At 38.8% G+C, this 12,616-nt stretch overlaps 1 protein-coding gene across 8 annotated transcripts in view; it reads right to left on the reverse strand.

Moving 5' to 3' along the window:
• Positions 1-12,616, reverse strand: part of arhgef28a (Rho guanine nucleotide exchange factor (GEF) 28a) — a 390,430-nt gene that overhangs the window by 315,628 nt on the left and 62,186 nt on the right. For all 8 annotated transcript variants that reach the window (XM_059974562.1, XM_059974561.1, XM_059974559.1 and 5 more), the window contains one exon: positions 10,729-10,772. In XM_059974562.1, coding sequence (XP_059830545.1) covers positions 10,729-10,761 — 33 coding nt within the window. In that variant the 5' untranslated portion in view covers positions 10,762-10,772. Of the gene's footprint in view, positions 1-10,728; positions 10,773-12,616 lie in introns of those variants that run through there.

Genomic DNA, 12,616 nt, shown 5'->3' on the forward strand with positions numbered 1-12,616 from the left:
CTTTTCACTACTGCCATCAGCAAGAAGGTGCAGGAGCCTCAGGACCCACAGCGACAGAATCAGGAACAGTTATTACCCCTCAACCATCAGGCACTTGAACCAGAAGGGATAAATACACTCAACTTTATTTAGCTAGCCAGCCAGCAAGCAGTACAGCTCAAAGTAGGTTCTTCTGTCTCTTCAAGTCATGCTGCCCCACAACTCTAATTAACCCTAACCTAGTCACAGGACAGTTTACAATTGACCAACTAACCTGCCTGGTGTATCTTTGGACTGTGGGAGGAAACTGGAGCACCCAGGGAAAACCCATGCATTCCACAGGGAGGATGTACAGAGGCTCCTTAAAGGACATCACCAGAATTGAACTCTGGAACACCTCAAGCTATAATAGCATCATGCCAACCACTGATAAGCCTGTTTTTCTTCAATTTACTTTAAAAAAAATTACCTCCAGGACTACACTTTTTTGTATTTAATTATTTAAAATTGCATTCCCTGTCAAACTATTAAAATTTTGATGTGATGTCACTGAACCAATTGAAACATCCATTCCATTTCCTTCTACAAAAACAACTGTCTGACCCAACAAAGTATTTTTCTAAATTTCTAATAGTGAACATCCACAGTTCTTGTTGATAAGATCTAGATTTCTCCTTACGTTTAAACATTTTAGTTAGTAATTCTGAAATAGAGAAACAATTGAGATTACTAAGACGTTTACATCCCTAAAAACATAAAATCATTATACAAATGAACATTTTCAGAATCAATTTATAGATCTTCTTTCACCCCAGACAGGTCACGAAATAGGTGTGCCCAAAATAATACCTGTCTGTTTCCAACCATTTTCTGTAAAACTTTGGTAACTGGAGAACAATGTTATTTGTTTGAAAAGACCACAGTGGGTGTAACGAAGCATTGTAAGAGTGGCTCAGGTATCGTCAATCACAAAAGCACCTTTGTCAGAACCTACTAACAATGATTCACCTTCCGTCAAATTTGCAAATCCGACATCGCTAAACACAAGTCAGCTGATGGAACATGGCTCAAATTACAGTTCTTTGAATATAACATAGTCTTTGTTCATTGTATTAAAAATGTAATTGTCTTTAAAGAGGCTTTATAACACATTCAACAGCTATTAGGAATTTATAAGTGCATAATGGACCACCAATTGCAGATTTCCCTCAAAGACGTCAATGGGTCTAAAACCTGGAACTCTCTACCCAACATTAGTATTGGAGGGATTCACAAAGGCAAATCCTTAACATAAAGTAATTAATTTCACTTTGCACTGTTTTTGTTTCCAGACGTAAACTCTGGATCTCCATTGTGGCATGAGTTACCGACTGTTCAAACATTGGGGTGTCACCTTACAGAGCTTTTGTGCGCTGCTGGTTTTAAAACAGCACTGGCTCTTGGCAGGATTCCAAGAGCAGACTGCCTGGCCTGGAGGCAGCACGTTGAGCAGCAAAACAAACCCACCAGGAATAAAGGAAACACCTTTAAGGATTCACCCTTCAGAAACAAAGCTGCACATATCAGCTGAACAACAGAAATCACAAAATCACTTACAAATTCTAAAACATCTTCAGCTTTAATTGCCTGCATAAATTATTCATTTTCTAACTTCGTACATATATAGGAAGACCAAAGGAAGCATGGGTAGTATTTCAACTATCCATTTTAGATATTTTTAAACAAAATTAGGGCTAAAGGTTGTTTTTGTGTGATGCAATATTTCTGTGTAGGGTACTAAGTATATTGAGAAAACAGTTGCTAAATGTGATCGGGTCTTTGTGCAGAGTTTATATACTTCTGAACATTTAATTCCTACTCTATAACATTGCTACAAAGACACAGGGATCAAGTTGTCTGAAATCATACTTAGCACAAAACTCAGGATTCAGATTTTTTCACGTGTACATTGAAGCATACAAGGAAACGTGCCATTTGCATTGACAAGCAGCTCAGCCTTAAGTATGTGCTGGGGGCAGCCTGCAGACAGCACCACACACTCCAGTGCCAATATAACATGCCACCATATTCAGTAGAATAACAAAATACAACAAAACAGAACACAACAGCAAAATAAGCCCCTTTCTACCTTACCACACCCTCACACACCCACTCATATTTGCAGACAAACCTCCAATCCTAGGACAGACTTTCAGTCCTCCAGCAGACTCACACACTTGTGGACCACAGGGCACTGTCTTCCTCAAACTTGCGTTTTGGCCACAGGGCTTAGACTTCTGGACATTGGAATAACCTTCAGGTTTCAATCTTCAGTACCAATGCCAGGTCTGGCCAATGACGGGACCCGAAACTGCAGGCCTCATACTCTGGAGTCGCTGACTCGTATACCTGGTCTGTCACTGGCCCTCGTGCCTCCTGCTCACACAATCATCTGATCCCAGGATCTGACAACCGAGGGGACCCGCTGACTCAGTGGGCTCTCAAGCTCAATGGTTTTCGTCCACAGCACTTGCCAGCCCAACATCCACAGATCTCCCTTGTTACACATCCACATCTCTGGCCTTCAAATTTGGAGCAGAAGCCTAGATTCCAGATGTCCTTCATCCCATAAGACCATAATACATAGAAGCAGAATGAGAATGAGGCCATCTGGGCAATTGAGTCTTCTCTGCCATTCAATCATAGCTGATTTATCATCTCTCTCAACCCCATTCCCCTGCCTTCTCCCCATAACCTTTGATGCCCAAGTGAATCATGAATCTATTAACCTCTGCTTTCAATACACTCAATGACATGGCACCTACAGCCACCTGCATGTGGCAATAAATTCCACAGATTCACTACCCTCTGGCTAAAGAAATTCTTCCCCATCTCTGTCCTTTTATACTGAGGCTTTCCTCTCTGGTACTAGACTCCACTACTATAGGAAAAATCCACTTCACATCCATTCCATCTAGGCCTTTCAATATTTGATAGGTTTCACTGTCATTCTTTTAAACTCCTTTTAAAATGAGTACAGCCCCAGAGCTATCAGATGCTGTTCATACGTTAACTCTTTCTTTTTCTGAATCATTCTCATGAATTTCTTCTGGATCCTACACGAGGACTTCCAAGTCCGTTTGCAACTCTGATTTCTAAATTTGCTCCCCATTTTAAAATTGTCTATGTCTTTATTCATTCTACTGAAGTACATGACCATACACTTCCCTACACTGTATTCTATCTGCCACTTCTTTACTCATTCTGCTAATCTGTCTAAAGTCCTCTGCAAATTCTCTGCTTCCTCAACACTACTTGCCCCTCTACCTAATTTTGCATCATCTGCAAACTTGGCCACAAATCTATTGATTCTGTCATCCAAGTCATTGACATATACTATGAAATGAAGCAGTCCCAATACCAATACCTGTGGAACACTAGTCACCAGCAGCCAACCAGAACAGGCCCCCTATATTCCCATTCTTTATCTCCTTCCAGTCAGACAATCTTCTATCCATGCTACTATACTTCCTGTATTGTTATGGGCTCTTATCTTGTTTAGTAGCCTCATGTGTGGCACCTTGTCAAAGGCCTTCTGAAAATCCAAGTCAACAACATCCACTGAATCTTCTTTGTCTATCCTACCTGTCATTTCCACAAATAAATCCAGCAGATTTGTCACACAATATTTCCTCTTATGGAACCATGCTGGCTTCGGCCTACTTTATCATGTGTCTCCAAGTACCCTGAAACCTCACCCTTAATGATGGGCTCCAACATCTTCCCAACTTCTGAAGTCAAATCAATTGGCCTATAACTTCTTGTCGTTTTCCTCCCTCCCTCCCTTTTTAAAGAATGGAGTGACATTTGCAATTTACCAGTCCTCTGGAATTATTCCAGAATCCTGTGATTCTTGAAAGGTCATTACAAATGCCTCCACAATCTCTTCAGCTACCTCTTTCAGAACCCAGGGGTGTAGTCTACCTTGTCCACATGACATACCTACCTGTGAGAGATCATGATTAAGAAAAAATACATCATTTTTTAAAACTTTGTACAACATGTGATGCTAATGCTCGCTGTGGTGGGCTCTGACCGAGCCATTCCATTAGCAATCTCATTAGAGGTCTTTCAGCCCAGTGTATGGCAGTGCGCAGTAGGACCGTGTTTATTTGATTGAATCCATTCTCGGTTTTGACGTGAGATAGAGGAGGCCTTTGATAATTGGTAAGCTCTATATTGCATAGAGGGGAGGATGGTAGGCTGATGAGGAGCATGAAGTGCATTTTCCAAGCATTGAATGCACTTTCCCAACTTGGGTTGTGATCTCATCCTCTCCCTCCCAAATTACCTCCCTCCAATTTCCCCTCAAGTGCTTCCTAACCTCCCCATTTATATTTTACCAACATGTCTGATGGCCCGATGTGGCAATTTTTGAAGAGGAGGTTTGAGATGGAAGAGAAGGAATTTCAATCTTCTGAGTCATTTCACAGCACTAGTGCAGCAACGGACTCAAAAGAAAGGTCAGTAAAAAGACTCAGGAAGCAAGTTATTTAGTAGTAGAGCTTATTACCCAGAAAAGGAAAAGTCACACATTTGGGGAGATCCAATAATGCCAACATGTAAAATGATAGTGGATATAATGCTTAGAGAAGATGCAGTACAAGAAATTGAAAAGGTTTCACTCTCAAATAGCACAATAAGTCGACGTATTGATACTGAAGAGGTTTTGTGTGATAAACTGAAAAAACAGTTTATCTATCCAGGCTGATGAGTCAACAGATTTCAACAATAAATGTCATGCTGTAATATTTGTAATATTTATAAATGATGGTGAAATACAAAAACACTTCTTCTGTTACAAATAATTGCCTGAAACAAGCCAAGGCCAAGATATACTTAATGGTTTGTCTTCTTATCTGGAAACAAAAGGTCTCTCTTGGAGGAACTGTGTTGGCATCTGTACTGATGGTGTCCTAACAGTGGTTGGCTCCATAAGAGGTTTATTTCTCTTGTAAAAAAAAAGAAAATCCTGACGTTGCCACAACACACTGCTTTCTTTACAGGGAGGTGTTGATCTCAAAAGCTCTAGTAGATTAAATGAAAAAAGTTCTGGATGATGCTACAAAAATGGTCAATTTTATTAAACAAAGACCAGCTCACTCAAGAATATTTTAAAATGTATGTGAAAACCTGGACAAACAGTGCACAAATCTCCTGCTACATACAGGAATCTGGTGGTTTAGCAGAGGAAGAGTTCTCAACAAGGTGTTTGAGTTTAAAGGTGATTTGCACGAGTATCTTCAAGAAAACAGTAGGCCACATTTTGCTCAGTGCTTTGAGGATGAAGAATGCCTGCTGAACAAGTCTCTAATGAAAATTGAATCTTTGGAAAAAAATCATGTTGCAAAAGGAAATTTTGAAATGTTTCCACTGCTGCTTGGGCGTGAGAGTGAGATCCTATTTAAAATCACCTGGAAGACTGCAGAAAAAAATTGAACAGTGTTTTTCCTCTCTTTCAACACAAATGTATGATTGGGTGAGGGACCCTTTCTCTGAATCTTCTGCTCAGTTTGAGAACTTGACTTTGAGAGAAGATGAAGAACTTAGTGAGCTGCGCTCTGATCATGCACTCAAGATGAGATTACTGACTTGTCCCTGAACAAGTTCTGGATTTCTGCTATTCATAGAAAATCAGTGAACATTTTGCTGCAGTTTTCAATTTCTTGCATGTGTCAGCAAGAGTTTTCTTGTTTAACATGCATCAGGAACAAGGATATAAATAGTCTCATTTCAGTTGAAAGTGAAATACTTGTGTGTTTATCTCATGTTTGACCCGGAATTGAATATTTGTGCAGCAAAAAAACAAGCGCAGGTTTTTACATATTAGGCCTATATTTGAACCTGATCACGTCACTTAGTAAGAAAGTGTTTTTTCAAAGTCTTGTATAAAAACGTGTCTTAGGTGATATTTTTATTAACATTGTTTTGGCTTATGGTTTTTAGTAACTTTGCTGTTCAACACTATCAATAATTTTGCATGTTGCAAATAGCATTAATTAAAATCAATTTACAACCTTTATTTAAATTTATATCTACTGAGCCTACCTTTAGAAAAATTCAATCCCATCTTGGGTTAAGCCAGTCATTTAACAGATATTTATTATTTTTCCCTTATGAATTTTTAAAATTTATAAAAGGGAAGGAAGGAGATGAATTTCAAGAAAGGTAAGCTAAGCTTAACTACCTGTTATTTCCAGAAAAGATTGGCTAAAAATTCATTCCCCACTCAAAAGAGCATTGACAATTATTTTTGGATTATTATATCTAAAACTTACTGATCACACAAACATTCCATGAGCTGCAGATATAATAATTTTTATGCAGGAGTTCCCCGAGACGAGAAAATTATTTCAAGAATTCCTCCAGGGCAAAAAGGTTGAGAAAGGCTTCTCTAGTCCCAACACTGGTTTCATCAGTCACCTCAAGACCTCAACAAATAGAGTATATGCAAATCCTAAAGCAGACTGTAAAGATGATTTTCATCAATGTCAAATCAGGTATCACCAAAACAAAGCAACAAAAAAAAAATCAATACCTTAAGATGTACTCAGTTTAAGAAATTACTACCGTAGTTTGATCCCAGTTACTAGATCTGGAAGGCACATTGTGTGTAGACAGCAGAGGGCAGCTACTTCCTGAGCTCCCAGGAAGGTTTTTCATGCACTGCCCACTGGAAAGCACACTACCATCTTATAAAGTGACCACTCCATGTCTGTCACACAGCCTAGAAAGAAAGTGGATGGACAAGGTTTGCTGAAGAGAGGAAACAATGGTGAATGGTGATCCCATAACCCATTAGTGTGACCCAACCGGACCACATCATGACACGGCCACTGCCTCACCAAACATCATGGCCACAGTTCAGAAGTCTGTCTGCATAAGATAGCAAGTTTAAATTAAGACCATAAGATATAGGTGCAGAAGTAAGCCATTCAGCCTATCAAGTCTGCTCCACCATTCAATCATGCGTTGATCCAATTCTTCTAGTCATCCCCACTCCCCTGCCTTCTCCCCATACCCTTTGATGCCCTGGCTAATCAAGAACCCATCTATCTCTGCTTTAAATGCACCCAATGACTTGGCCTCCACAGCCACTCGTGGCAAAAAATTCCACAGATTTACCACCTTCTGACAAGAGTAATTTCTCCACAGCTCTGTTCTAAATGGACATCCTTCAATCCTGAAGTTGTGCCTTCTTGTCATAGACGCCCCTACCATGGAAAATAACTTTGCCAAATCTAATCTATTCAGGCCTTTTAACATTCGGAATGTTTCTATGAGATTCCCCCCTCATTCTCCTGAACACCAGGGATTACAGCTCAAGAGCTGCCAGACGTTCCTCATACAGTAACCCTTTCATTCCTGAAATCATTCTCATGAATCTTCTCTGAACCCTCTCCAACATCAGTATATCCTTTCTAAAATAAGAGGCCCAAAACTGCACACAATACTCCAAGTGTAGTCTCACGAGTGCCTTATAGTGCCTCAACATCACACATCTGCTCTTATATTCTATACTTCAAGAAATGAATGCCAACATTGCATTCGCCTTCTTCACTCCCGACTTAACTTGGAGGTTAATCTTTAAGGTATCCGACACAAGGACTCCCAAGTCTCTTTGCATCTCTGCATTTTGAATTCTCTGCCCATCTTAATAGTCTGCCCGTTTATTTCTTCCATCAAAGTGCATGACCATACACTTTCCAACATTGTATTTCATTTGCCACTTCTTTGCTCATTCCGCTAAACTATTTAAGTATCTCTGCAGGCTCTATTTCCTCAACACCACCCGCTCCTCTACCTATCTTTGTATCATCAGAAAATTTAGCCACAAATCCATTAATCCCATAGTCATACATCATAAAAACACCAACCCCTGTGGATCTCCACTGGTAACCGACAGCCAACCAGAGTAGGATCCCTTTATTCCCACTCTCTGCTTTCTGCCAATCAGCCAATGCTCTACCCATGTTAGTAACTCCCCTGTGATTCCATGGGCTCTTATCTTGCTAAGTAGCTTCACGTGCGGCACTTTGTCAAAGGCCTTCTGAAAATCCAAGTACGCCACATCTACTGCATCTACTTTGTCTACGCTGCTTGTAAATTCCTCAAATAATTGTAGTAGTTTACTGAGGCAGGATTTTCCTTTCAGGAAACCATGCTGGCTTTGGCCTCTCTTGTCACGTGCCTCCAGGTACTCCATAATCTCATCCCTAACAAACGATTCCAACAACTTCCCAACCACTGATGTTACACTAACAGGTCTATAGTTTCCTTTCTGTTGACTTCTACCCTTTTTAAGCAGTGGAGTAAAATTTGCAATTTTCCAGTCATCCGGTACAATGCCAGAATCTATTGATTCTTGAAAGATCATTGTTAACACCTCTGCAATCTCTCCAGCTACTTCCTTCAGAACCTGAGAGTGTATTCCATCAGGCCCGGGAGATGTATCCACCCTCAAACCATTAAGCTCCCTGAGCACCTTCTCAGTCATAATTTTCACTGCACAAACTTCACTTCCCTGACACTCTTGAATGTCCAGTACTGTGAAGACTGATGCAAAATATACATTCAGTTCCTCTGTCCTCTCTGCATCTCTCATTACAATATCTCCAGCATCATTTTCTATTGGTCCTATATCTACCTTCAATTCTCTTTTACACTTTATGTACTTAAAAAAGATTTTAGTATCTTCCTTGATATTAGTCACCAGCTTCATTTCATAATTCATCTTTTCCTTCCTAATGAACTTCTTAGTTTCCTTCTGCAAGTTTTTAAAAACTTCCCAATCCTCTATCTTCCCACTAGCTTTGGCTTCCTTGTAAGTCCTCTCCTTTGCTTTTAGCTTGGCTCTGACTTCACTTGTCAGTCACAGTAGTGTCCTTTATCCATTCAAAAATTTCTTCTTTTTTGGAATATGTTTGCCTTGCACTTCCCTCATTTTTCACAGAAACTCCAGCCATTGCTGCTCTGTAGTCCTTCCTGTTAGTGTCCCTTTCCAGTCAACTTTGGCCAGTTCCTTTTCCATTCCATTGTAATTTCCTTTATTCCACTGTAATACCGACACATTGGAATTTAGTTTCTCCTTCCCAAATTTCAAAGTGAACTCGATTATAACATGATCACTGTTTCCCAAGGGTTCCTTAACCTTAAGCTCTCTTATCACCTCCAGATCATTGCACAACACCCAATCCAGCACAGCCAATCCCCTAGTGGGCTCAACAACAAGCTGTTCTAAAAAGCTATCCCTTAGACATTATACAGATTCTCTTTCTTGAGGCCCAGTACTACCCTAATTTTCCCAATCCACTTCCATGTTAAAATCCCCTTCTTATTATGACATTGCCCTTCTGACATGCCTTTTCTATCTCCTGCTGTAATTTGTAATCCACATCCTGGCTGCTGTTTGGAGACCTGTATACAACTGCCATTAGGGTCATTTTACCCTTGTCATTCCTTAACTCAAGGTAGAATTTAAATTAAGCTGGAATTTAAAACTATGTCCCAGGACAGACCCTCTCATTCACTTGTGGTGTCAATTTTCAGCATATTTTACTGCTTATCTTAGTGCGAGAGTATACCAAAGATCTCAGGTCTTTTTGTTCCAACTGTTTGATACAATTTCAGTAGATAATTAAGGGACAAAAGTGCACATATTGATGATATCATCAAATGCTCAAAATATGATGAAAAAATAACACCATTGTTAGGTGTCAATTGCAACACAATACCTGAATAGGATATCAGCATAACCATTTCTAAATAGCTACAGAATGCTTTTTGTGTGATTTATACAAGCAAAAACTGATAGTGCTTTCATAATTTAATTTCGATGTTCCTATTACTATAAAAGTCAATTCTAGCTCTTTACCAACAGATGTTTTCAGTATTTTCCAAATTGACTCAAAGTTATTTGATCTTCTCTCCCACCTAAATTGTACATTCAACCTGATTAAACTGCAATAACCACCTCATCTTCCTTACGTGGGAGATCTAATCAACCAGTGGTGTGTTTTCTATTTAACACACACTAACTTCAGTTTTGCCAGGGTTCTTTAATGTTATACTTGGAGAAATGTTACCTTCATGAAAAGGACAGTCGCTCTCGCTCTCTCAGAAATTCAGCTCTGTCTGTTTGAACCAAGGCTACAGTGTTGTGTATTTAAAATTTCAGTAATATTTGAGTAATATTGTAAATATATTATTTGGTCAAGCACTCTTTGTTTAAATATTTCATTCTGATCATATGTATGAAGTACATGAATGGGAATCGCCATTTCGTCACCGCATCATAAGTGCATGAAGTTATCTCCCAGCTCCATGTTTCACTTTTAATTAGTTTTTTAAAGACTTTTTGGAGTTAACATTGTGGGGCTAAGTAATGGTGGCAACTCCTAGACACTCTATTAGTTCATGTGATCCAACGTGAAATGAATTTGGGCAGTCAGGACGGTGTGAGGAACAGAAAAAGATCACTGGACAGACAAGTTAGGATTGAACTTTACAGAACAGTGTTGTAATGGTTGCAAGACTTACAAACTTAATTGTCTGTGTTTATCTAATCGGCTTTAACTTTGGTACCTGAACAGTGAAGGTTTGATTCTCCACCATCACGAATCCATTCTTCTTCATTTTCAAGTTACAAACAAAAATTAGCACAAGTTTAATGAAAGATAGAAATTCAGCTAACAAAAAGTAGATACTTACATATATTGGCACTTCATGTTCACTTAACTCCATCTCTTCTACATCTGTGTACAGAAAAAAGAATTGTTTTTAAAAACTACACATTCAAATATTTTAGCATCATATTAAATCTAATCTGGCAAAATAAATAATTGTATTGCTGCACAAGAATATGAAGAAACAGTTAAGTGTTACAGTGCTGTAAAATTATTAACCTAATAAAGTTACATCATATTATTTCAACAGCGTTTAATATGTATAGCACAATGATGTTCATACCCTCAAGGAGAATTCAGAGAATAATTTGATCTATAATACACTTAATATGAGTATATTGTAATTCATTTCAAATACCTGCACTTCGATACCCGCTTTACAGTGATAAGACATCTAGTCCCCTCAGATTAATGAAACGAAGCCATTTCTCTATCTCTTTAAACTGTATCTGTAATAGTTCTCCAATCACAAAGTTTAGAGCCTGAGCAAATCTGAAGACCCCAATCTCTGTATATTTTTGGACCTATTCTAGTGCAGAATGCATTTGAGAATATTTCTTTTTTTGAACTGTCAGATTCAACCCTCCCACACCTACAAAAACCATTATAAAAAGGATCAGTGTTGTTCCACATTGATTTCAATTAACTAAAATAAATCAAATTTATTCTTTTTCAATTTATTTATGGAACTTTATATATCACGTGCAGAGCCAACCTTTACTGCTCATCCCTACTTGCCGCTGTGAATCTGAACTGATGCAATCCTTCTAATGAAGGTACTCTTTCAATGCCATCGGCCACAGATGACTTGGAGGGAAATCTAAAGTTGGTAATGTTCCCATGCATCTGCAGTCTTTGCCCTTCGAAGCGATACAAAGTGCAGAATTTGGAGATCCATTAATACTTTATAAGTAGTTCACACTGAAGCCATGGAGTCACTGGTGCAAGAAGTGAGTGTTCAGGTGGTGGATAGGATGCTTATTCATCAGGCTGCTTTGAACTTGATGCTGACAAGGCTTTTTGAATGTTGTGGAGGCCACACATTTCTGAGCAAATGGATATTAATCTGTCAATCTCCTAATGTGCTTAATGTAAACTGTGACAGTAACCGTGACAAATTTACTTCTTCTACTCAGGATAGAATCAATTATAAATGATCCTTTACATATTTAAATAGTCAGCATCTGTCGTGTTACTGGCAGCTTCTTCCTCTTCCTTCACTTTTCATCTCACTTTAGATTCTACAGCTTCAGTAATGTTTGTTTTGTACTGGTGTGAACTCTATAACTGTAGATGTACTAATCATCCAAATGACAGTGACACATAGAAAATCTCTTCCCCCCCCCCACCCCATTGAGAATCCTCTAAAGGCTTTCAGTTGCTCTTCATAGAGTGCTCGTCTTCACAGGAACGCTCATCTTTACCATTATAGAGACTTCATATTTAATTGCTGCATTGTCTTAGTGAGGAGAAACGAGAACTTTGCAAGGAAAGGTTGAATTTAATTGATTCAACTCCACCTTTCACTGAAACAGATCCTCTTTAATGAATGGGCTTCAAGGATTAAATGCTTTCCAAAAAAAAAGAGCCAGGAAACCTCTAGAACTTTCAGAAATCCAATTAGTCAAATTCAACATCAGAAACAATGTATCACTTTTTAAAAAAAAAGAAGCAAAAAAATGTTTAGTATAGTATACCCAACACAAAAGGGAAGAGATGGCAAGACAATTAGAAAAAAAAATCCATAAAGGAGATTCCCAGTGATAAAATGTTATTTATGTTCATATTTTCACTTTAGTTCTATTCCATAAATTATAGAAGCACAGAGTAAAACAGCATGGAAGCACGCCAGCCAGCCCAATTCATCTATGCCAACAATGGTGCCTATCAAGCCAGTACCAGTCATCCATATT

Source organism: Hypanus sabinus, chromosome 7, assembly GCF_030144855.1.
Source record: "Hypanus sabinus isolate sHypSab1 chromosome 7, sHypSab1.hap1, whole genome shotgun sequence".
NCBI lineage: Eukaryota > Metazoa > Chordata > Chondrichthyes > Myliobatiformes > Dasyatidae > Hypanus > Hypanus sabinus.